This window comes from Oncorhynchus gorbuscha, linkage group LG04, assembly GCF_021184085.1.
Source record: "Oncorhynchus gorbuscha isolate QuinsamMale2020 ecotype Even-year linkage group LG04, OgorEven_v1.0, whole genome shotgun sequence".
Lineage (NCBI taxonomy): Eukaryota > Metazoa > Chordata > Actinopteri > Salmoniformes > Salmonidae > Oncorhynchus > Oncorhynchus gorbuscha.
In genome coordinates, this window is record NC_060176.1 from 30,745,818 (window position 1) to 30,773,375 (window position 27,558).

At 40.3% G+C, this 27,558-nt stretch overlaps 1 protein-coding gene across 1 annotated transcript in view; it reads right to left on the minus strand.

The window, feature by feature from the left end:
* The window catches only part of LOC124032968 (protein kinase C-binding protein NELL1-like), a 434,369-nt gene that overhangs the window by 94,180 nt on the left and 312,631 nt on the right, over positions 1–27,558 (minus strand). The window contains exon 13 of the mRNA XM_046344912.1: positions 10,868–10,993. Within this exon, the coding sequence (XP_046200868.1) occupies positions 10,868–10,993 (126 nt within the window). The remainder of the gene's footprint in view (positions 1–10,867; positions 10,994–27,558) is intronic.

Genomic DNA, 27,558 nt, shown 5'->3' on the forward strand with positions numbered 1-27,558 from the left:
CATACAAGTTTGTTATTAAGGCACATGAAAGTTCACATGTTCGAGAAGGCATTTCTGCCAAAAAAAGGCATTTTGATTTTTAAAAATGTTTATGTTCAAACGGCTCTCCTAGTAGTAACCTGTGACATACGCCTAGTTTCCTGAAACGGGTCACACATTCACAAAAAAATATATGGGGGATTGGAAATTATGCAGATAATTACATTGATGGAATCTACAATCTATATGCACTATTAAAGCTGATCTACCCCCTAACAAACATTTAAAAACAAATAATTATATTTATACAACCATAAATCATTATCTTGGGTGTATAAAAACAACCAGAGGAACAAACAACCCATTAGAGGAAGAAACAAAGGCGATGGCAATTCTAGCAGAGCTCAGAAAGTTAAGTTCAGCAATGAATGAGAAGCTAGACAACTTCAGTCAATGGACAGCTAAACTTAGACTTGATAAATTAATAAATGAGGCTGAAAGTAGAATCATCGCACTGAAAGAAAGATGCCAACGCAACCTGCAACCAGTTGGAGAATTACTCAAGGAGATCTTCCATTCGCATCTAGGGAATAGCTGAGAATTCTGAAAAGAATGAGAACTTCAAAGATAATCTATTGAAGGGCCTACTGCAATTACCTCTGGAGCTGAATCCAAACATTGAAAAGGAGCACCATTCCCTCATCCTCGAGCCCTTGGAAGAGAATACGCCCCGAGATCAATCCTGGTCAAGTTCTCACTCTACCACACAAAGCAACGAATACTGCTCAAGGAATGGGGAATGTAGGGACTAGAACACCAAGGAAAGTGAGTGTCATTGGTCAGCTGAATACAACGCAAGAGGAAACAGTATGGAGAACTAAAGGCACAATTATTGCAGAAAAACATTAAGTTCAAGTCTATCCACCCTGCCAATCTGAAGGTGTTCCTAGACACCGGCACAGTGACCTACACCTCTACTTGGGAGGCTGCAGATGGCATCAAACACCTGGGGATCCAGACAAAGATGTCCGATGCGGAGCAAGAGGAGTGGGACCTTCATTTGGATGGGCTTGACCTGGGATTGGGAGAATGTGGACAGTCACTGGCTACCTCAGAGGGAAAAAATTAGATACATGTTGCTGATGATGACTCCAACAGACCGGTAGGATTTGATGTGAGGTATACGAATAGTACAATGGACGACACTCCAACAGATGAAAGGTGAAATTTGAATCCATAAAAATGAAGAAATATAATGCATTGGGAATGTATTCAGACCCCTTGACTTTTCCTACAGTTTGTTACGTTACAGCCTAATTCAAAAATGTATTCAATTGTTTTTTTCCCCTCATCAATCTACACACAATAACCAATCATGACAAAGCAAAAACAGGTTTTTTTAAAATACAAAACTAAAATATTACATTTCTAAGTATTCAGACCCTATTATTTGGCCGCCATTACAGCCTCAAGTGTTATAATAATAATAATAATATATGCCATTTAGCAGACGCTTTTATCCAAAGCATGGATATGACGCTACAAGCTTGGTCCATCTGTATTTAGTGAGTTTCTCCCATTCGTCTCTTCAGATCCTCTCAACTCTGTCAGGTTGCATGGGGAGTGTCGCTGCACAGCTATTTTCAGGTCTCTCCATGAGATGTTCGATTGTGTTCAAGTCCGGGCACTGGCTGGCCCACTCAAGGACATTCAGGGACTTGTCCCAGAGCCATCCCTGCATTGTCTTGGCTGTGTGCTTAGGGTCGTTGTCCTGTTGGAAGGTGAACCTTCGCCCCAGCCTGATTTCCTGAGCGCGCTGGAGCATGTTTTCATCAAGGATCACTCTGTACTTTGCTACGTTCATCGTTCCCTTGATCCTGACAAGTCTCCTAGTCCCTGCTGCTGAAAAACATCCCCACAGTATGATGCTGTTAGCACCATGATCCACCTTTGGGATGGTGCCATGTTTCCTCCAGATATGACACTTGGCATTCAGACCAAAGTGTTCAATCTTGGTTTATCAGACCAGATAATCTTGTTTCTCATGGTCTGAGAGTCTGGCCAGGAGGCCAGCTCTAGGAAGAGTCTTGTTGGTTCCAAATTTCTTCCATTTAAGAATGATGGAGGCCATTGTGTTCTTAAGGACATTCAAAGATGCAGATTCTTTTTTTTTTTACCCTTCCCCAGATCTGTCTCGGTGCTCTAAGAACAATTATTTCAACCTTATGGCTTGGTTTTAGCTCTGACATGCACTGTCAACTGTGGGACATTATACAGGCCGGTGTTTGCCTTTCAAAATCATGTCCTTTCAATTGAATTTACCACAAGTGGTCTCCATCCTTGATGTTTCTACAACTTGATTGATCTATGGAAACAGGATGCACATGAGCTCTCTCACGTCACCCCGCTCCTCCGCTCTCTCCACTGGCTTCCAGTTGAAGCTCGCATCCGCTACAAGACCATGGTGCTTGCCTACGGAGCTGTGAGGGGAACGGCACCTCAGTACCTCCAGGCTCTGATCAGGCCCTACACCCAAATAAGGGCAATGCGTTCATCCACCTCTGGCCTGCTCGCCTCCCTACCAATGAGGAAGTACAGTTCCCGCTCAGCCCAGTCAAAACTGTTCGCTGCTCTGGCTCCCCAATGGTGGAACAAACTCCCTCACGACGCCAGGACAGCGGAGTCAATCACCACCTTCCGGAGACACCTGAAACCCCACCTCTTTAAGGAATACCTAGGATAGGATAAAGTAATCCTTCTCACCCCCCACTCCCCCCCTTAAAATATTTAGATGCACTATTGTAAAGTGGCTGTTCCACTGGATGTCATAAGGTGAATGCACCAATTTGTAAGTCGCTCTGGATAAGAGCGTCTGCTAAATGACTTAAATGTAATGTATGTAAAATGAGCTCAATTTCGAGTCTCATAGCAAAGGGTCCTAATACCTATGTATGTACTTCATGGCTTGGTTTTTGCTCTGACATGCACTGTCAAATGTGGAACTTATACAGGTGTGTGCCTTTCCAAATCATGTCCAATCAATTTTTCACATGATGATCAATGGAAACAGGATGCACCTGAGCTCAATTTCGAGTCTCATAGCAAAGGGGCTGAATACTTTTGTAAATAAGGTTTTTCTGTTTTTTAATACACTTGCAACAATGTCTAAAAAACAGTTTTCGCTTCGTCGTAATGGGGTATTGTGTGTAGATTGAGGTACATTTTTTAAACATTTCATCCATTTTAGAATAAGGCCGTCACGTAACAACATTTGGAAAAAGTCAAGGGGTCTGAATACTTTCAGAATGCACTGTATATAGACATACAGTACCAGTCAAGTTTGGACATACCTACTCATTCAAGGGTTTTTCTTTCATTTTAATATTGTCTACGTTGTAGAATAATAATGAAGACATCAAAACTCTGAAATAACACACTGAATCACGTGGTAAACAAATTAAAATATATTTGAAATTCTTCAAAGTAGCCACTCTTTGCCTTGATGACAGTTTTGCACTCTCTTGGCATTCATTCTCTTAACCAGCTTCATGAGTTAGTCACCTGGAATGCATTGCAATTAACAAGTGTGCCTTGCTAAAAGTTCATTTGTATAATTTATTTCCTTCTTAATGTGTTTGAGCCAATCAGTTGGGTTGTGACAAGGTAGGGGTGGTATACAGAAGATAGCCATATTTGGTAAAAGTCCAAGTCCATATTATGGCAAGATCAGCTCAAATAAGTAAAGTTTAAGTGACTGTCCATTACTTTATGACATGAAGGTCAGTCAAAAAACGTTGAAAGTTTCTTCAAGTGCAGTCGCAAAAACCATCAAGCGCTATGATGAAACTGACTCTCATGAGGACCGCCACAGGAACGGAAGACCCAGAGTTACCTCAGCTGCAGAGGATAAGTTCATTTGAGTTGACTGCACCTCAGATTGCAACCCAAATAAATGCTTCACAGAGTTCAAGTAAGAGACACAGCTCAACATCAACTGTTCAGAGGAGACTGCGTGAATCAGGCCTTCATGGTCGAATTACTGCAATGAAACCACTACTAAAGGACACCAATAATAAGAAGAGACTTGCTTGGGCCAAGAAATATGAGCAATGGACATTAGACCATTCGAAATCTGTCCTTTGGTCTGATGAGTCCAATTTTTTTATTTTTTGGTTCCAAATGACATGTCTTTGTGAGACAGAGATTAGGTGAATGGATGGATCTCCATATGTGGTTCCCATCGCGAAGCATGGAAGAGGTGCTGTGGGGGTGCTTTGCTGGTGACACAGTCAGTGATTTATTTAAAATTCAAGGCACATTTAACCAGCATGGCTACCACAGCATTCTGCAGCGATACGCCATCCCATGTGGTTTGCTCTTAATGGGACTATTATTTGTTGTTCAACAGGACAATGACCCAACACACCTCCAGGCTGTGTAAGGGCTATTTGACCAAGAAGGAGAGTGATGGAGTGCTGCATCAGATGACCAAGCCTCCACAATTACCCAACTCTAACCCAATTGAGATGGTTTGGGATGAGTTGGACCACATTGTAAAGGAAAAGCAGCCAAAAAGTACTCAGCATATGTGGGAACTCCTTCAACACTGTTGAAAAAGCATTGCAGGTGAAGCTGGTTGAGAGAATTCCAAGAGTGTGCAAAGCTGTCATCATGTCAAAGGGTGGCTACTTTGATGAATCTCAAATATAAAATAGTTTTTGACACCTTTGTGGTTAATACACGATACCATATGTATTTATTTCATAGTATTTAATAGTGTTTTATTTCATAAAAAGATAGTTAAAGGGATAAAGTAAAGTATGTAGGACAATGTAAATACATGATTTCAATATGTCTAATACATTTGGATTTGGGGCCTGTAAAATTTTCGTAATGCAACCTATACAAAATTGACAGGGAACATGATCTTCAGGAAAAAAATGAAGGTTGGGTAACATTGGATAAAAAAAAGTTTCTGGACAAACTACAAAAAAGAAAAAGAAAAACCCCCTGGACAAAGGAAAACCCTAGGATGAGTATGTGTCAACTTTTGACTGGTACTGTATGTGTATATCAGTGGAAGATCCTCAGAGGAGGAAGGGGACGATCATCCTCCTGAGTGAATTTTATAAAAATAACAATTGTAAAACATTAAAGTTATCCCTCTTAGATAACACTATGTTAAATATAATCATGTCACCATTATTTGTCTGTTTGTGCCCCGCCTGTTAGCTTGCACAATTCTTGCCATTCTCCATCAATATCTCTAATCAACAAGCTGTTTTCGCCCACAGGACTGGCGCTGACTGAATGTTTTTACTTTGTCGTACCATTTTCATGAGTGAAAAGCCCAGCGGGGACAGCTGTTTCTAAAATACTGGATCCAACATTAGGTTCACCATTTCATTTTAAGAATGTGACATGTCAATAATAGTACAGAGAATCATTTTTTAAGCTTTTATTTCTTTCATCACATTCCCAGTTTTCAGATGTTTACATACACTGAATTAGTATTTGGTAGCATTGCCTTTAAATTGTTTATCTTGGGTCAAATGTTTCGGGTAGCCTTCCACAAGCTTCCCACAATAAGTTGGGTGAATTTTGGCCCATTCCCCCTGACAGAGCTGGAGTAACTGAGTCAGGTTTGTAGGCCTCCTAGCTCGCACATGCTTTTTCAGTTCTGTCCACAAATGTTCTATAGGATTGAGGTCAGGGCTTTGTGATGGCCACTCCAATACCTTGACTTTGTTGTAATTAAGCCACTTTGCCACAACTTGGAAGTATGCTTGGTCATTAGTCACTCCAACCTAAGTGTATGTAAACTTCTGACTTCAACTGTATTTATATATTGGGCTAATTGAGGTAGTATGTACAGTTGAAGTCTGAAGTTTACCGTGGCCATCACAAAGCCCTGACCTCATTCCCATAGAACATTTGTGGGCAGAACTGAAAAAACGTGTGCTTGCAAATGACTATGACGATTGTAGCTGGAATCAGCAAATCCTTTATGGAATATCTACATAGGCTTACAGAGGCCCATTATCAGCAACCATCACTCCTGTGTTCCAATAACACGTTGTGTTAGCTAATCCAAGTTGATCATTTTAAAAGGCTAATTGATCATAAGAAAACCCTTATGCAATTATGTTAGCACAGCTGAAAACTGTCGTGCTGATTAAAGAAGCAATAAAACTGCCCACCTTTAGACTACTTGAGTATCTGGAGCATCAGCATTTGTGGGGTTGATTACAGGCTCAAAATGGCCAGAAACAAATAACTTTGTTCTGAAACTCATCAGTCTATTCTTGTTCTGAGAAATTAAGGCTATTCCATGTGAGAATTTGCCAGAGGAAGAGAGGCTATGCATCAAAAAAAGGCATGCAGCAACAAACATGAGCGCACACACATACACACACACACACACACACCCACACACCCACACAGAGCAGAATGTCTTTTGAAGAAGCAGCAGATTATGGGAGATAGACATCAGTCCTGATGGCAGTATGCTTTGACGCCGATGAGTGCCAGACACTGGGGACATGATTCGTACATTAAATCTTTATAGATGGGCTAAATATAAATGCTATATTCTCAAAGCCAATTACGGATGGATGAGATCTGCGATGTGCAAGCTCGGAGTGAAACTCAGAGCGTCTGCTGAACTTTCCCTCTTGTATAGTATTTTATGGGTCTTTCTAAATTGGTTAGTAACGAGCCAGCCTGCTGGCGTGACCTCCATTTTGAGGAGTTAATGTACACTTGTGGGGTTGCCAAGGTTCCCACGACCGTCACACCTGAGATCTACATTTATTACTTCTATAATTGGAATTTGATTTTTTTACATTTTCATTATTCATAATGTATCTGGGGTAAATATAATCCTTTCCATCTCTAGAATTTCTGAAAAATAAATGTGCCAACTGTTGCATAAAATGTATCTTGCCGTGAATTACCGCAAATCGCGTATTGTCGGGCTGCAACAGTGTGCCTTGATATTGCAAATCTATAAATTATAACTAAATAAACCCCCAAGCAATTGGACATATGGATTGGTTGAATGAGTAGAAATTGGCCGAGGCATTTGCATTGGTGGATCACACCGTACCAAACGTGATCGCAGCCATTTGACCAGAGAGCCTGAAGTGTTAGCCAGTTATGGGAGCTCCAGCCATAGAAAAACAATTAAATTGTCAACTAATTTTAAATTAATACAGAGTTAACATGTTGAGGTACATGATTTATGCATACGTACTTTGGATGGTGTCCTCATTGATCGTGTCCCCACCTATACATATCTGGGCATCTGGATTGACAAAAAGCTATCTTTCAAAAAGCATGTTGATGAGTTAGTTAAGAAATTAAGAATTCAAATAGGCTTCTATAGGAACTGGTCCTGTCTTTTTTTAAATAGCTGAAAACAAATAATTCAGTCAACATTCCGATTATTGACTATGGCGGTATCGATTCAATCTATTGCTTTTCTGATTTTCGTGACCAATCTACTTGGCTGCTAGGTGTTTGTAATATTTTGTCTACTGAGAGAGATGTTCTTACATAAACACTTGTTATGCTTTCGCCCAAAAGCTGTATTGAATTCTGACACGCACGGTGGATTAACAACAAGCTAAGCTGTATTTTGCTATGTATAGCACTTGTGATTTCATGAAAATTAAATATGTTTAGTCATTTTATTTAAATTTGGCGCGCTGCAATTCAGCGGGTGTTGATGAAAATGATCCCGCTAACGGGATGGGTGCATCGAGAGGTTAATAAAATACAAAAATAAACTAATTTTGTTTGTGGTACTGTTATTAATCACCTGAGTGTCCTCGCCAGCCAGGGTAGTGCAATAAGTCCTTCTGGAAGTGCAACGAATATGATTATTTCGAAAGCCGATGTCAGATAATGTTCGCTCCAAGTTTTGCTGGATACGAGGTTCTTTCAGCTCCTGTAACATCATCTGGAGGAGCTCCTGCAATACTTTTAAGGCAAGGTCGGACATCACCAACAAACTAACATGGTCCAAGCACACCAAGACAGTCGTGAAGAGGGCATGACAAAACCTATTACCCCTCAGAAGATTCTATAGCTACACCATCGAGAGCATCTTGACGGGTTGTATCACTGCCTGGTATAGCAACTGCTTGGCCTATTTACCGCAAGGCACTACAGAGGGTAGCTTCCTGCCATCCAGGACCTCTATACCAGGCAGTGTCAGAGGAAGGCCCTAAAAATTGTCAAAGACTCCAGCCACCCTAGTCATAGACTGTTCTTTCTGCTACCGCATGGCAAGCGGTACCGGAGCACCAAGTCTAGGTCCAAGAGACTTCTAAACAGCTTCTACCCAAAAGCCATAAGACTCCTGAAGATCTCACAAAATGGCTACCCAGACAATATGGATGCACACATGACTGTAAGTCGCTTTGGATAAAAGCGTCTGCTAAATGGCATATATTATTATTTATATTATTATATATTAATATGCCCTGTCGCCCCACCCCCTCCCCCTTCGTCCTTTACGCTGCTGCTACTCGCTGTTATTATCTATGCATAGTCATTTTAATAACTCTACCTACATGTACATATTACCTCAACTTCCTCCTGTCGCCATCCTGACCCTAACAGAATTGGCTAACATTTGGGGGAGGCAATTTGTTTCAGGGTACATTGAATTTGTCCTCAGGGAGAGTTATTTGTCATTTCCTGTTCATGTGATTTAACAAACTGCATGGACAAGAAATGAAAAGTAACTCTCTCAGAGGTCAAATACACTCTACCCTGAAACAAATAACATCCCCATTTTAACATTCCTCCTTTCCCAGAATTGGCTAACATTCTGACATGCTAGATGTAAGAAATGACAGAGGTGGTGGTGTCATTTGGAAATGTGAATTTTGATTTTCCAATCAGACAAATCAATGGTGCTATTCAGTGGGTTTTTGCATTATTACATCCTCGAAAACACTGTTGCTGATGAGCTATTCTGTTGATAATCTGCACGCCACTAAATGCATAGGCTGTATCCCAAATGGTTGCCTTATTCCCTATGGGCCCTGGTCATAAGTAGTGCACTATATACTGTAGGGAATAGGGTGTCATTTAGCATGCACACATAGAATAATCCACCACAACAAAACCTAATTGGAGGCATTGCATGCCCAGAGGTTTGTGGCAAGCAGTTTGATTTCCCTAAATCAGAAAGTATCAGAAGTAAACACAAGCTTGGCTTGTTTGAATCCGATGAAGAGTCCCAGCTAATGTCAACAGACAGTAGATGTGCACATTTCCATAATTCAAAGGCCCAATCTGTGATATGGAAACAATGTATAGCCTTAAAATATGGTTTCACCTCACAGACTGTCAAACCTTGCATCTAAAGCTTGGTCTATCTAATTTGAGAATTATTACATTTCTCCAGCCCCATCCCTTAGATGGTAAACCAAGTGGGGTGGGGGCTTTCATTTTGTTGTTTTTCTGATTCAGGATTGGGCCTTAAACTTAATTAGGTAGTTTGTTTATCTGATATAAGATCTGCATCTCCAACCCCCCCCCCCCCACGTCTTTCCCACCTTTTTAAAATGGTCTCTTACCTGACAGCCCCAGTTTAACTGCAGTGTGTGGTGTGATAGAAAAATGACGTAATTAACTGATCTATTTGATATTAATGGTTAACAATTCATTTTTAACTAATAGCAAGACATTTCTGTCCTACTAGTGTCTGTGTTTTCATGGGCTCCACTCTAGTTCCCTGCAGCTAATCTGGGTTTATGGTCACTGGAGATGGCTTGAGTTGACAAATTATTTAAAGACTGAGTTACATAGACAAGAATGTGTTTTACTAGAGATGGCTTAGGAGTAGAACGATCCCTGATTGTCTCATAATCATCCTTGCACCTGGGAAACTAAGCCAGGGTGGGGTTAAGACAATGACCCACATGCAGATAACGACAGGATGAACCCAGTGTGCATTATGATGCTCCTTGGTCTGCTTGAGGGGGGTTGAACCAACCATGACTGAGCATTGTTAGTGTCAGCTATATGTAGTACTCTGCATTTGTGTAAAATGTAGGTTACTCGGTCCAACACTCAAGGGTGTGGGGTTGACCAGCCTCATTATTACAATAATTAATCAATATTAAATGAACACGTCTATCTCAGTTCTAAATTTCCACGACAGCAACCACGTCCTGACCCCAGTTTGACAACAGTGTGGAGCTGCGTCCTGACCCCTCTCCAGCTGAAGGACAGTGTGTGTGGCTCCAGAGTACACCGACCTGAGGTCAAATGGTTCTCACAACCACTCACGGTCTTCTGAGAGGCAGAGAGAGAAGGATGCTCAAGTCACCATGAGCTGTAATATGTTGCTTCTCTCAACCAGCACTGAGTAAAACTATAAAATTATAAAACTCTGTTTTCAAGCTTCTCAGAGTGCTGATATAGGTTCAGCTCTCTGGGTCCATGTAATCGTATTCCTTGTTATCTAAATGGCTAAACTGATCCTAAATCAGCACTCCTTCTCTGAGAAACGTTGTACTGCTCCTGTTCTGTAGTTTTGTACAAATCTCAGACTAAAACAAACTGAGAGGATTAATCTGGCCTACTTTAGCACTGTGAGAGTTGTGTGTTAACTATGAGAAGTGAGTGCACTCTGTGTTTACCAAGACACAATACTTGCCAACCTTGAGGTCTCAAGGTTGGCAAGCATTTCACTGTAAGGTTTACACCTGTTGTATTCGGCGCATGTGACACATAACATTTGATTTGAAATGACCGATAATCCTCAGGATGTTAGTTACGGAAAATTAGGAAGTGTATGTGTGGGTGTGTGTGCTTGTGTTGGCCTACCGAAATATTCAAAGTATGTGTGTGTGCATATTTGGCCTACCTGTGCAGGAATAGTCATCCACTCTGATGAAGCCAGGTAGACAGTCACAGCGATGGCTGCCGAGTAGGTTCACACACGCCGTGTTAGCCTGGCAGTAGTGCATCTGGGTGACACACTCATCGATATCTGAGAGAGGAGAACCCACACAGAGGAGTTGTAAATATATAATATTTTATATATATATTGTTTATGGGTAGTGACAGTTGGACTGTAGAGAGAGGGACAGCCCCCCTGGGTGCACATTTAGTTTTTTTGCCCTCGCACTACATAGCTGATTCAAATATCCAACTCCTCATCAAGCCTGAATTATTTGAATCAGCTGTGAAGTGCTCTGGCAGAAAACAAAACGCGCAACCAGGGGGGGGGGCCAGGACCGAGGTTAGGAAACCCTGGTCTAGTGGTTAGTGCTGTAGACCCCAGGCCACATGTACCTGTATCGGTGTGGGTTCAAATCTGTCCCACTACCTGTTGATACTCTCATATCTTATTTTACCCCACTATGCCTCTACGAATGTTCAATTATTTGTTTTAAGTTTGAAAAAAAGAAGTGGAGTTCACTCCTTCAGAGAGAAAGAGGCAGCATCCCAAGTGACACCCTCTTCCCTTTATTTAAATGTATTTATTTTTTATTTCACCTTTATTTAACCAGGTAGGCCAGTTGAGAACAAGTTCTCATTTACAACTGTGACCTGGGCAAGATAAAGCAAAAGCAGTGTGACAAAAACAATAACACAGTTAAATATGGGATAGAAAAAAGTACAGTCAATAACACAATAGAAAAATATGTATACAGTGTGTGCAAGGCAATAAATAGGCAATAGTTGCGTAGTAATTACAATTTAGCAATTAACACTGGAGTGATAGATGTGCAGATGAGGATGTGCAAGCAGAAATACTGGTGTGCTAAAGAGCAGAAAAACAAATATGGGATGAGGTAAGTAGTTGGTTGGATGTGCTATATACAGCTGCAGCGATCGGTAAGCTGCTCTGACAGCTGATATTTAAAGTTAGTGATGGAGATATAAGTCCCCAACTTCAGTGATTTTTACAATGCGTTCCAGTTATTGGCAGCAGAGAACTGGAAGGAAAGGCAGCCAAAGCAGGTGTTGGCTTTGGGGATGACCAGTGAAATATACCTGCTGGAGGGTGTGCTACCGGTGGGTATCGCTATGGTGACCAGTGAGCTGAGATAAGGCAGAGCTTTACCTACCCAGACTTATCGATGACCTGGAGCCAGTGGGCTTGGCGATGAATATGTAGCGAGGACCAGCAAACGAGAGCATACAGGTCGCAGTGGTGGGTAGTGTATGGGGATTTGGTGACAAAACGGATGGCACTGTGATAGACTGCATTCAATTTGCTGAGTAGGGTGTTGGAGGCTATTTTGTAAATGACATCACTGAAGTCAAGGATTGGTAGGATAGTCAGTTTTACGAGGGTGTGTTTGGCAGCATGAGTGAAGGAGGCTTTGTTGCAAAATAGGAAGCAGATTCTGGATTTAATTTTGGATTGGAAATACTTAATGTGAGTCTGGAAGGAGAGTTTACAGTCTAACCAGACACCTAGGTATTTACAGTTGTCCACACATAGTCAGAACCATAAAGAGTTGTGATGCTAGTCAGGTGGACAGCGATCGGTTGAAGAGCATGCATATAGTTTTACTAGCATTTAAGAGCATTTGGAGGCCACGGAAGGAGTGTTGTATGGCATTGTAGCTCCTTTGGAGGTTTGTTAACACACTGTCTGTGCAGAGGTGGATCAAATAATCACCCGCAGAAAGAGCGACATCATTGATATATACATAGAAAGAGTTGGCCCGAGAATTGAACCCAGTGGCACTCCCATAGAGACTGCCAGAGGGCCAGGCAACAGGCCCTCCGATTTGACACACTGAACTCGATCTGAGTAGTAGTTAGTGAACCATGCAACGCAGTCATTAGAGAAACCAAGGCTGTTGAGTCTGCCGATAAGAATGTGGTGATTTACAGAGTCGAAAGCCTGGGTGAGGCCAATGCAGATGGCTGCACAGTACTGTCTTTTATCGATGCCGGTTATGATATCATTTAGGACCTTGAGCGTGGCTGAGGTGCACCCGTGACCAGCTCGGAAACTGGATTGCTTAGTGGAGGAGTTACGGTGGGATTCAAAATGGTCGGTGATCTGTTTGTTCACTTGGCTTTCGAAGACTTTAGAAAGGTAGGATGGATATAGGTTTGTAACAGTTTGGGTCTAGAGTGTCTTCCCCTTTGAAGAATGGGATGTTCGCGGCCACTTTCCAATCTTTAGGAATCTCAGATGATATGGAAGAGAGGTTGAACAGACTAGTAATAGGGGTTGCAACAATGGACTATAAAGGGAAGAGTGTGCCATTTGGTACACAGTCATAGAGGGCTGTATCATTACTCAGTTGGGTTTATTTGACCTCCATACAATGTAATTTCATTTTTTTCAATTTGACCTTTATTTAACTAGGCAGGTCAGGTAGCTTCAAGGTTAGAGTTATTATTATTTAAACATTCTGAGCACGTGGAAAGGCACTATTCTGTATATAATTATTATTAAAGGAGTCATTGATATCTGATGGAAGAGTTACAGTGAGAACAGTCACACCTAAACATGATTCATCCTAAAAAGGGGGAAAGTTGCACGTGTCAAGAACATCGAAATTAGCACCAACTAATCAAATCAAATTGTATTGGTCACATGTGCCGATTACAACATGTGTAGACCACAGTGAAATGTCTACTTAAAAGCCCATTCCCAACAATGCAGAGTTTAAAAGGAAGACAAATATTTGCTCAATAAAAAAGGAAACAGTAACACAATTTAAAAACAACCAAGCTATATACAAGGAATACCAGTACTGAGTCAATTTGCAGGTGTACGAGGTAGTTGAGATCATTTACGTAATACAGTGTGTACAGTAGATGTGGGTCGGGGTAAAAGTGACCAGGCAATTAGAAAATACACTGTATACTAAGCACTAAGGACATCTGCTTTTTTCATGACATAGACTGACCAGGTGAATTCAGGTGAAATCCATGATCCCTTATTGATGTCACTTGTTAAATCCACAGCAATCTGTATCGATGAAGGGGATGAGGACGGTTAAATGATTATTTTAAAGCCTAGGGGGGTTCAACTCAATATTAGGAAGTTGTTCTTAATGTTTTGTACACTCAGTGTATAATAAACATAGTAGCAGCAGCAGCGTTTGTGAAGCGTGAAAGTGTGTCTGTGCGTGGCTTCAATATGCATGTGTGTGCGTGTGTATGTTTTGTATGTATGTATGTATGTATGTATGTATGTATGTATGTATGTATGTATGTATGTATGTATGTATGTATGTATGTATGTATGTATGTATGTATGTATGTATGTATGTATGTATGTATGTATGTATGTATGTATGTTTGAGTGTGCATAGAGCCAATGCAATGCAAAACAATTAAGATTAATAAAGTGGGTGGATGTAAAATATCCTGGTAGCCATATGGTTAACTGTTTAGCAGTCCTATGGGTTGGGCTTAGAAGCTGTTCAGCTGTCTTTTGGTCCCAGACTTGGCGCTCTGGCACTGCTTGCAGTGCGGTAGCAGAGAGAACAGTCTATGACTTGGATGTCTGGAGTCTTTGACAACTTTTAGTGCCTCCCTCTGACACCGCCTGGTAAAGAGGTCCTGGATGGCAGAGAGTTCGGCCCCAGTGATGTATGCACTGGGGATTGCATTACCCTCTGCATTATGCATTACCTTCTGTAGTGCCTTGCTGTCGGATGCCGAGCAGTTGCCATACCAAGCGGTGATGCAGCCAGTCAAGATGCTCTCAATGGTGCAGCCAACTAGCACCAATTGAATTTTAAACCCAGCACATTGCAAACATCTCCGATGAGTCGAGCAATTGCCCGTTGCGACCATCGTGCATGAAGACATGAAGAAGCCTAGACACAAAAATACATTGAAGCGAAATGTGTCGAGAGCGGATAATTAACTGCTCATCAATTACTCTGCACTTCACTGTCACCAGCAACTTGGTGCTGGGAAGTGCCCTTGACACACTGCGAAGTAGTAAGTCATCATTACTGAAATTGAAAGCAGTGTGTGTGTGTGTGTGTGTGTGTGTGTGTGTGTGTGTGTGTGTGTGTGTGTGTGTGTGTGTGTGTGTGTGTGTGTGTGTGTGTGTAAAAGAAATATAGTTAACTATGTGTGTGCATACATGTACTGTGCATTCAGAAAGTATTGCTTTTGTTGTATTACAGCCTGAATTTAAAATGGATTACACTGAGATTTGTCACTGTCTGAAAATACCACATAATGTGAAAGTGGAATTATGTTTTTATGATGTTTATATTTAGAAATTAAATTTAAAAAGAAAAGGTTCAGTATGCTTTCCACCAGACACTAGGAGGTGAATTCATCTTTCAGAATTTTGACAAGAATAATGGTCAAATGTTGCACAATCCAGGTGTGGATAATTCTTAAAGAATTACCCAGAAAGACTCACAGCTGTAATCGCTGCCAAATGTGCTTCTAAAAAGTATTGACTCAGGGGCATGAATATTTAAGTTTGGACTCAAACCTCTATTGTCACTATTTTTTACATTATAGAATAATAGTGAAGACATCAAAACTTTGAAATAACACACATGGAATCATGAAGAAACAAAAAAGGTGTTAAACAAATCAAAATATATTTTATATTTGAGATTCTTCAAAGTAACCACTCATTGCCTTGATGGCAGCTTTGCACACTCTTGGCATTCTCTCAACCAGCGTAATAAGGTAGTCACCTGGAATGAAATTTAATTTAGAAAAAAGTACAAAGTTAATTTGTGGAATTTCTTTCCTTCTTAAAACCTCTTTGGGATAGGGAGCAGTATTTTCACGTCCAGATGAAAAGCGTGCCCAAAGTAAACTACCTGCTACTCAGGCCCAAAAGCTAGGGTATGCATAAAGATGGTATATTTGGATAGGAAACACTCTAAAGTTTCTAAAACTGTTAAAATCATGTCTGTGAATATAACTGAACTTATTTGGTAGGCAAAACCCCAAGGATAAACTATCAGTGAAAAAAATGTGAGGTCAATGTGTTTTCTAGATTTATGAGGCACCTGGTTGTAGTTCCTATGGCTTCCACTAGATGTCAACAGTCTTTAGAAATTGTTTGATGTTTTTCCTTTAAAAAATGAAGAAGTACGGCTGTTCAGTCTGAGTGTCAAGCCAAGCTCCTTTGTTTCGTGTGCATGACCTGGAGCTCGCTCCACTTTGATTTTATCTGCTATTGAACACAGATATTCCATCTTAAATTGTATTGATTATTTACGTTTTAGGATACCTAAAGTTGGTTTAGGAAAATTGCTTTAAATGTTTGGACCAAGCGTACAGGTAACTTATTAGATCATTTGTAGTCATGTTGGGCGAGTTGGAACCGGTGTATTTCTGAACACGCCAAATAAATGGACATTTTGGGGATATAAAGAAGGTGTTTATCGAACAAGAGGACAATTTGTGATGTTTCTGGGACATATTGGAGTGCCAACAGAAGAAGATCTTCTTTATTTTGGTGTATTGCACTTGTTATTTTAAGAAAGTTATATATTTCTAATAATTTGAATTACTGCGCTCTGCAATTTCACCGGATGTTGTCGAAACATTCCGCTAACGGAACGTCTAGACGTAATGTGTTTGAGCCAGTTTTGTTGTGACAAGGTAGGGGTGTTATACAGAATATAGCCCTACTTGGTAAAAGACCAAGTCCATATTATGGCAAGAACAGCTAAAAAGAGCAGAGAAAAAGAGCAGAGAAATGACAGTCCATCATTACCTTTAGACACGAAGGTCAGTCAATCTTGAACATTTCAAGAACTTTGAACGTTTCTTCAAGTGCAATTGCAAAAACCATTAAGCACTATGATGAAACTGACTCTCACGAGGACCGCCACAGGAAAGAAAGACCCAGAGTTACCTCTGCTGCAGAGAATATGTTCATTAGAGTTAACTGCACCCCAGGACAATGATGCAACACACCTCCAAGTTCTGTTTGACCAAGAAGGATAGAGATGGTGCTGCATCCGATAACCTGACCTCCACAATCACACAACCTCAACCCAATTGAGATGGTTTGGGATGAGTTGGACCACAGAGTAAAGGAAAAGCAGCCAACAAGTTATCAGGATATATGGGAACTCCTTCAGTACTGTTGGAAAAGTATTTCAGCTGAAGCTGGTTGAGAAAATTCCAAGAGTGTGCAAAGCTGTCATCAAGGCAAAGGGTGGCTACTTTGAAGAATCTAAAATCTAAAATCTACTTTGATTTGTTTAACACTTGTTTTGGTTACTAAATGTTACTAATATGTGTTATTTCATAGTTTTCACTATTATTCTACAATGCAGAGAATAGTATAAATAAATAAAAACCCAGGAGGTTTAGGTGTGTCCAAACTTTTGACTGGTACTTTATGAAAATTACATCTGTATTTCATTTTCAATAAATTAGCAACCATTTCTAAAAACATGTTTTCACTTTGTCACTAGGGGGCATTGCGTGTAGAACAGTGAGAGAAAAAAACACAATTTAATCCATTTTGAATTCAGGCTAACAAAACAAAATGTGGAGTAAGTCAAATGGTACAAATACTTTCTTAAGGCACTGTATGTACCAATGTTTTACCTAAAGGTGGGCTGTACTGTACAAGCTGTATTGTATGGGGCCCCTAAACAGTAGTCGGTAATGGTACAATACTGTATAAGTAAATAGCCTTGCACAAAATGTGGTTTGTGGTAGCCAGAATGGTTAATGGGAGCAGGATCTCTTGTTTCTGTAGCTTAAGGCAGCTGATGTACAAGTACACACCCTAGACAGAATGTTAGAATCCCCAATATACCTCCTTAATGCTGAGTGCCAAGCAGAGACACATTCGGTCCCATTTTACAGAAATAGGAAAAGAGGGAGAGGGCTGAGTGAGAGAGAGAGGAGAGAAAAGATGAAAGGCACACACCAAGCCCGGGAGAGATTCTGACACAAAAATACCCAGGTAATACTGTATCAGGTTAGATTACAACCAGGCTAAGCGCATAATTTTTCCTCTGCTAACGTACTTTGAAACTCATCTTTATAAGCATTAAAACACTGATTGAGTTAAGGAAAGCTTTAACTATGTACAGACTCGGTGAGCATAGCCTTGCTATAGAGAAAGGTTGCCGTAGGCAGACCTGGCTCTCAAGAGAAAACAGGCTACGTGCACACAGCCCACAAAATGAGATGGAAACTGAGTTGCACTTCCTAACCTCCTGCCAAATGCATGACCATATTAGATACACATTTCCTTCAGATTAAACAGTCCTACTAATCATTTGAAAACAAATCCAACTTTAATAAACTCCCACATATATTGGGTGAAATACCACAGTGTGCTAACAAACAATTGTAAATACGACACATATTTATGTGTATTTATTTTCCCTCTTGTACTTTAAAATCAATCCCATATACTATGTTATTACAAAAAAAGGTTTTAAATTCTTTGGTAATGCCTATACGGAATACTGTCAAATGCTTCTCAAAAATGTCCTCTGGTGGTCAAAATAGCAATAACTTGCAGTAACAGAAGAAATGGGCTGAGAATTAAATGACGTGCCACAGAATGCTGCAGCAGCACGTAGGGTGTGCCGCAACAAAGAGGCTTAATTAATTTCATTAATATTATGGTCTATCCATTAAGAGAAATATTGTCAGTTTGTAAATTCAGACCGTTTCGCTCACGAAGCGCACACTGGACGTTGGGGCCAAGAAGTAGGATTGATTTGAGCGTTCTAGCCTTACAACGGCAGTCAAGCACCCAAGCTAACATTGGCTCACTACTTCCAGACACAAATGAGATCCCTCTGACCATTTTACTGGCCCTAGCAGAGCTGGTAAGGAAGTTTTCGTGTTAACCAGAGCGTTGGTGACTGTAAATGTGCTGCTGGAAACAATTTAATTATGCTTTTTTCCCCCCACGTTTACTGACACCGGCCATATTCAACGGGTGTTGAGCGCTGGTAAAGTAATAATTCTGCGCTCTGGTTCACTCAGATGAGAGTGCTCTGAGATCCGAGTAGATAGTTGGCTGAACACATGACTTTTTTAACAACATTCTTTTCTGATAAAAACTATTTCATTGCATCTGCCGTGGAGCCCAGTTTCATAATATGACCATATTTCCCAGCTGCTTGCCGTCGTTTTGAAGTAATCATATTTGATTTATATTGACACTATCTATTTCTGATATTCCTACTATGCAAGTAAACATTTGGCTGTACCGTTTACACCTGTAGAGACCATCCACTTAGCAAGACTTAGCAAAATATTGATATATACAATTAATATTGATATGTGTGGTTGTAACATGATTTTGTGAGATACCACAACAATATGTGACCGTATCAAGTGTCCACCACATAAATATAAATATACATAAATGTACATGCATCTGTTTATGTACTGTACATGTCCACCTCACTCAGGTTGTATGGCCTTAACTTATGTATGGAATACTATGTGATAAGTGCATGTGGAACAGTATATAAAGTATGCTAATGTACTGATGTGAAAGCATTTGGGCAGTGTTGTAAAGTATTTCAGTAAAAATACTTGAAAGTATTTTGGGGGGGTATCTGTACATTAATTTACTATTTATATTTTTGGCAACTTTTACTTCACCAAATTCCAAAATAAAATGTATTTTCTATTCCATACATTTTCCCTGACACCCAAAAGTACTTGTTACATTTTGACAAGAAAATTGTCAAATTCACACACTTATCAAGAGAACATCCCTGGTCATCCCTACTGCATTTTATCTGGCAGACTCACTAAACACATGCTTCGTTTGTAAATCATGTCTGAGTGTTGGAGTGTGCCCCTGGCTATCCATCAATAAAATAGAGCAATTCAATTGGGCTGTCTGGTTTAATAGAAGGAATGTTAAATTATTAATACTTTTGATAGTTAAGTACATTTTAGCTATGACATTTACTTTTGATGCTTAAGTATTTTTAAAACCAAATACTTTTAGACTTTTACTTCAGACATTTTCTATTAAGGTATCTTTACTTGTACTCAAGCAAAAGACAATGTAGTACTTTTTCTACCACTGGATGTGGCTGGTGTAATGAACATGATGGGAGACAGAGAGCTGGTTTCAAGCACAGGGTGCAGCAGATGTTAATTGTAAAGGACCACAGGATGAGGCAGGTAGCTGGGTCCAGGGGTAGGAAGAAGGTCATACACAGGGGGTCCAAAAAGGCAACAGTACAGGTAGGGAAAAGGCTAGTAACATCGTCCGGGAGATCAGGCAATAGATTGATAGCATTAAATCCGATCCTAAAGTACAGGTAGGGAATAGGCAAAAGGCGTCATTAGTGAGGCAGGCAAAAACTATCATACACGGGAGGATTCAATTACGGGAAAAACCAGCGTTCTGAATAGAAGTGTGTCACAAAACAAACAATACCTCACAATGATGGGGTGCAAAGAACTAAATAGTGTGTGATAACAGGTGATCAGAATTCAGGCGATTGGGATCTGGAGAGTGAGCTGCGTTCAGGAGATCTATGTGTTTAAGAGTGTGAGCTGGAAAGTGGGCTGGAAAGTGAGCTGCGTTCAGGGATCTACGTGTTTGAGAGCGTGAGTTGAAAGTAGACGTTACAGCTGGGGGTTATAACATTTATTTCAAATGACCCATCAATTTAGATGAGTGTGTCTGAGTAAGCGTCCTCTATTATTTATCAAATATTTTTTATCCTTTACACTTTCTGTTTACCTGAAATAATTCCTTATTTTAGTCTACTACAACTTTATTATTTACCACAATACACTAGCTTAAGAGGGTGGGAGCGATACTGCAGACAAAGAAGAGCTCTTCAGGAGGTGTACCACAATATTCAAGGGCCATTTTGTCAAATGTGGGGTTACAATTCTATCAACTTTCAAAGCATAATTACTTTCCCATTGTGCCTCAACTGCAATGTATAATATACCATTTCGTAGCTCTGAGTCTCTACTTTTATACAATGTAAAAAATACAATTTAAAATTTTGCTAAATGAGGCCGAATAGAGGTCACAAATGCTAATGCTTGTGCAATTTACACTACCGTTCAAAAGTTTAGGTTCACTTAGAAATGTCCATGTTTTTGAAAGAAAAGCAAAATATGTTTTTGTCCATTTTAAAATAACATCAAATTGATCAGAAATACAGTGTAGACATTGTTAATGTTGTAAATGACTATTGTAGCTGGAAATGGCAGGTCATTTTTTTAATGGAATATCTATAGGCGTACAGAGGCCTACTATCAGCAACCATCACTCCTGTGTTCCAATGGTATGTTGTGTTAGCTAATCCAAGTTGATCATTTTAAAAGGCTAATTGATCATTAGAAAACCCTTTTGCAATTATGTTAACACAACTGAAACTGTTGTTCTGATCAAAGAAGCAATAAAACTGGCCGCCTTTAGACTACTTGAGTATCTGGAGCATCAGCATCCGTGGGTTCAATTACAGGCTCAAAATGGCCAGAAACAAAGAACTTTCTTCTGAAACTTGTCAGTATAATCTTGTTCTGAGAAATGAAGGCTATTCCATGCCAGAAATTGCCAAGAAACTGAAGATCTCATACAGCGCTGTGTACTACTCCCTTCACAGAACAGCGCAAACTGGCACTAACCAGAATAGAAAGAGGAGTGGGACAACACAACGGAGCAGGAGGACAAGTACATTAGATGGTCTAGTTTGAGAAACAGATACCTCACAAGTCATCAACTTGCAGCTTCTTTAAATAGTACCCGCAAAACACCACTCTCAACGTCAACAGTGAAGAGACGACTCTGGAATGCTGGCCATCCTCTGTCGAGTGTCTGTGTTCTTTTTCCCATATTAATCCTTTCTTTATATTGGCCAGACTGAGATATTGCTTTTTATTTGCAACTCTTTTTAAACCCATTATTAAAAAATTGAAAGAATATGGCACCACAACAAACCTGCCAAGAGACGGCCGCCCACCAAAACTCATGGACCAGGCAAGGATGGCATTAATCAGAGAGGAAACAAAGAGACCAAAGATAACCCTGAAGGAGCTGCAAAGCTCCACAGTGGAGATTGGAGTAGCTGTCCATAGGACCACTTTAAGCCGTACACTCCACAGAGCTGGGCTTTACGGTAAGAGTGTCCAGAAAACATATGGAAGAAGGTACTCTGGTTAGATGAGACTCAAAGGGAGATTTTTGGCCATCAAGGAAAACATTATGTCTGGTGCAAACCCAACACCTCTCATCACCCTGAACACCATCCCAGGGACTTGCAAAATGGTCAGAATTGAAGGAATGATGGATGGCGCTAAATACAGGGAAATTCTTGAGGGAAACCTGTTTCAGTCTTCCAGAGATTTGAGACTGGGATGGAGGTTCACCTTCCAGCAGGACAATGACCATAAACATACTGCTAAAACAACACTCGAGTGGTTTAAGGGGAACATTTAAAGGTCTTGGAATGGCCTAGTCAAAGCCAAGAACTCAATCCAGTTGAGAATCTGTGGTATGACTTAAAGATTGCTGTACACCAGCGGAACCCATCCAACTTGAAGGTGTTGGAGCAGTTTTGCTTTGAAGAATGGTCAAAAATCCCTTTGGCTAGATGTGCCAAGCTTATAGAGACATATCCAAGAGACTTGCAGCTGTAATTGCTGCAAAAAGTATTGATTTTGGGGGGATGAATAGTTATGCATGCTCAAGTTATTTTTTGGGGTTCTTATTTCTTGTTTGTTTCACAATAAATGTAATGCATTCAAAGTGGTCGGCATGTTGTGTAAATCAAATGATACAAACCACCCAAAAAATATATATTTTAATTCCAGGTTGTAAGGCAACAATATAGGAAAAATGCCAAGGGGGAGAATACTTTCGCAAAACACTGTACCTTATGGAACAGCAGGGACTGAAAAGAGACACACACACAAGCACAGACGCATGCATACACACATACACACGATAACATATGCACTATATACACAAACACGATTTTGTGTTGTGTGTGTATATATGGTAGTAGAGTAGTGGCCTTAAGGCACACACTTAAGGTGTTGTGAAATATGTTGTGAATGTGTTTAACTGTGTGTTTCATTTTGCTGGACCCCAGGAAATGGGGTTCCATAATACATACAAATACAATACATTTTTCCAGTTGTCCTAATGAGAGGCACTGAGGTTTAATATGTATGATGTCTCATATTCTACAACATGCTACTACAGATAGTACTCAACGATTGCCCATGAATGTGTAACGGCGTTTTCTTCTTTCTCTCACAGACAATACCTCTTGGGTACAAAGACTTTGATGACTCTAAAGAGGAGATGTGAAAGGTCCCATAACAATCTCCCCTTATATCAAAGTAACTCAACCTCATTGTACCACATGCAAGTATTACCTTTGTAAAACTGGTAGTAGTTATTAGAAGCATTAGTAGTTTATTTTAATTTGACTATATACACTGAGTATACCAAACATTCCATGTCCATCATTGTCTCCAGGCTTACAAATCATTCTTTAACCTGTCTCTTCCCCTTCATCTACACTAATTGAAGTGGATTTGACAAGTGACATTAATAAGGAATCATAGCTTTCATCTGGATTCACCTGCTCAGTCTATGTTATGGAAAGAGCAGGTGTTCTTCCAGAAATGGACAAGGCCTTTTTGTGATGCTGAGTTTTATGCGGAGCCTGCGAGTTTAGTGTAACAAGCAGCGGGCCAAATGGATTTCACCCCGTTCCTTTCATCTGTGTGCTTCTGTGTGTTTCATCTTGATCATGCCACTGGAGACGACTGAACACTGTGACTAAAATCCCCTCCCTTATCGCACAATTACTCCATATGCATGTGCACACGTACGGACACAACATGCACGCACACCACACACAATCACCCACAACAACAATATACTGTACACACACTCACAACAACACATGAACTAACACAAGCAAAATCACCAAATCAACACACACAAGCACACACACAACTATCACGTTCTGACCCTAGTTATTGTGTTAATTGTTTGTTTTAGTTGGTCAGGACGTGAGTTGGGTGGGCATTCTATGTTTTTTTGTGTCTAGGTTGTTTTTCTGTGTTTGGCCTAGTATGGTTCTCAATCAGAGGCAGGTGTCGTTAGTTGTCTCTGATTGAGAATCATACTTAGGTAGCCGGGGTTTTACTGTTGTTTTGTGGGTGATTGTTTCCGTGTCTGTGTTTTACACCACACGGTACTGTTTTCGGTTTTGGTTATTCACGTTATGTTTATTGTTTTTGTAGGGAGTGTTCAATTTATGTGTTTAAATAAACAACCATGGACACTTACCACGCCGCATATTGGTCATCCGATCCTTCTCGCCTCTCCTCTTCAGACGAAGAGGAGGAAAGCCATTACAACAACACCACCAATAACCAGTGGTGCATTTAATTTGGGGGATTTAGAATGCAGGCCCCCCTCTTATCTCCTTTCTTCTCATCTAAGGGGAAGTCATGGTGCAGGAAATGTCCTCCTTATAGAGATTAGGGTCCTTCTAAAGAATTGTGCTGTGTTGCCGACGTCTGTCTTGTTACAGGCTCTTAATCACACTTTTTTTTCTGAAGTGACTAACAAGGATGCGTCCCAAATGGCACCCTATTCCCTACATAGTATAGGGAATAGGGTGCCATTTTGGGACACAACCCACGACTAGAGAGAAGAAGAGAGAGCAATTACACCATTCTTCTTCACAGACAAACAGCACAGCTGTCATACCCAAAAGCATGGGGAGACAGTGTAGTTGAAAGCGTAAGGCATAGCCTTCAAATTTACCTGATGCTAAGCTAGTGACGACTTTGTACTATTTCTATGCACAGACAGATGAGCACTGGAAGACGTAATCTGACACGCAGACACACACACACACACACTCCTACTTAGTCTTATATATAAATCCTCATGTATTCGGAACGAGATGGCGGTATGTGTCTATCCCTTCCACACAATCCACAGGATTGCCTCTCTTATTGTTGAAATACATTGACTGGAACGAATTGCAAACATCACCGAAGCTGGTGCTTTATATTTCCCTTCTCTAACTTTAAGCATCAGCTGTCAGAGCAGCTTGCCGATCACTGTACCTGTACACAGCCAATCTGTAAATAGCACACCCAACTACCTCATGCCAATATTATTACTTAACCACTTGCTCTTTCGCACCCCAGTATCTCTACTTGCACATCATCATCTGCACATCTATCACTCCAGTGTTCATGCTAAATTGTAATTATTTCACCTCTGTGGCCTATTGCTATAATTGATTTTAAGAAAAACAATATGTTTTGTTGACCATAATGAAGCTGTTTAAAAGCATTATTGACCTCACAATACACTATGTTATATTATTTACATAACTTACATTGCTATGAAGTGGCAGCTGTGGAGATGGACAGTGCATGGGTGTTGAAAGTAAACTTATTCGAGATGGCCTAATTAATTTAAACAGTCTTCATTTTAAATTTGACTTTAGGCTACTAACAAGAAGAGGGGCTTTGTGTTAGAGCCTATTTCTTCCTATTCAAGAAATAAGAGTCAGGCCTACCTGTTTGACAGATGAAATTATAGTCTACTATCTAATTCCTTCAGTCACCATGCACTCTTTAAATATCTCAATGTCAGTGAATGGCTTGGTGTGTTAAATTAAAACCAGGGCTCGAATTGTGGTGGTATGTGATGGTATTATGGCTTTTGTTAAAGAAAATGGCTGAAAGCATAGGCCTAGATATATCTTTTAACGGAACTGATTACATAAAGCCATCTATAACGATGCAAAGCTGTGCAATTGTGGGGTATGACGTGACTCCAATGCATTTGGGATTTAATTGGTTTGTCTCTATGACATTCAGAGGCTGCACTACAACCTTCTATAGCCGAAGAGACAAAACAAGTACTTTGCTTGGGAAGTAATGTGTGATTGTGTCACTATCAATTGACCTTTAACATTTCAACAGGCTATTAAATGGTATACTAACTCTAAATCAGTCAGGAGAAAGCCAGGTAGCCTATGAAGGAATTAACATTTATTATTTAGGCTAGATTATTATTATTGCGAGGTTATAAATCAAATCAAATCAAATTTATTTATATAGCCCTTCGTACATCAGCTGATATCTCAAAGTGCTGTACAGAAACCCAGCCTAAAACCCCAAACAGCAAACAATGCAGGTGTAAAAGCACGGTGGCTAGGAAAAACTCCCTAGAAAGGCCAAAACCTAGGAAGAAACCTAGAGAGGAACCAGGCTAAACTGCCATGTAGTCCTTTCCTGCAGGCACATTACCTTGTGGCCTCATGGGTAGAATGTTATTAGTATTTTTCATAATTTCATAATTAATAAACCTTGTTTAATTTTTAAACGCCGACAATCTAGTATTTCTATGTCAAACGGTTGTGTTATATTTCCGTCTCCTGTGATGTGTATATAAAGTGTAATATTGAGATGCAAACTGAAAATGTTATACATTTCAACTCTGACATGGTACAGATGTATTTTTTTTAAGCCTATAACTATGTGTGTGAGGTGTATATTTTTGTTTCAAAGCAAATTTAAGACTACCAAAAACACTCTGTGACCCTGATTTAGCCCACTGCAGTGAGGTAAGAAATCTACTGTGAAGCATTTGTGACACACTACAGGCTGGCAGGAGCGCTCAGCACTTCAACAACACATCAATAACAGCACTTCAACAACATTGCCATGTAATTCTTACCAAACAAAGTTTCTAAAACTGCATATCTAAGACTCTGGTCTGTCCTAGGAGTGAGGGTAAATGGTAGGCATGTTCTCTACTATCCACTTTGCTTTAATTATTATTTGGGATATAGGGTAAAAACAAACACAAAAACGTACACACATGAACCCCCCCAAGTGCGAGCGCGCGTGCACACACACACACACACACACACACACACACACACACACACACACACACACACACACACACACACACACACACACACACACACACACACACACACACACACACACACACACACACACACACACACACACACACACACACACACACACACACACTTGTGACTATATATGGCACCTTCACACAGACCTCCACACAGATTTCTGTGGATGCGGGGCAGATGCAGCCCGATGGGCAGTGTTCTGAGAGCTTGTCAGGCTGCACATACAGGTCTGACAGCAACAATGTCATCCACACACACACACTCAGTTGTGACAGGTAATGTCACGCTGCAGGAAGCCCAACATCTGCTGCTATCACACATATGCACTCGATTAGCACAATGTAAACAACACACAGAAATACAATGCAAACACAACTACGCCGAGAGCACATATTCCCACAGTACACTTCCTTATTCTTACCGCTGATGGTTGAGAAGGAAACACACTACTCAGTCAAACAATCATCCAGATGTGTTTAGCACAACAGCAATCCACATTAAGAAAGCAAGGTTACAGAGCGAAACCAAATCTCCATTCCATATTAATTCCAGTATGCTTTCTTTATGGCTTTCTTTCCGTCCAAATTACATTAGTCCTGACCGATTAATGATTTTTGAGGTCGATTCGTTTTCAGTTCGATTATGAAAAATTATCACGTTTTTCGATTTCAGTTTCGATTAT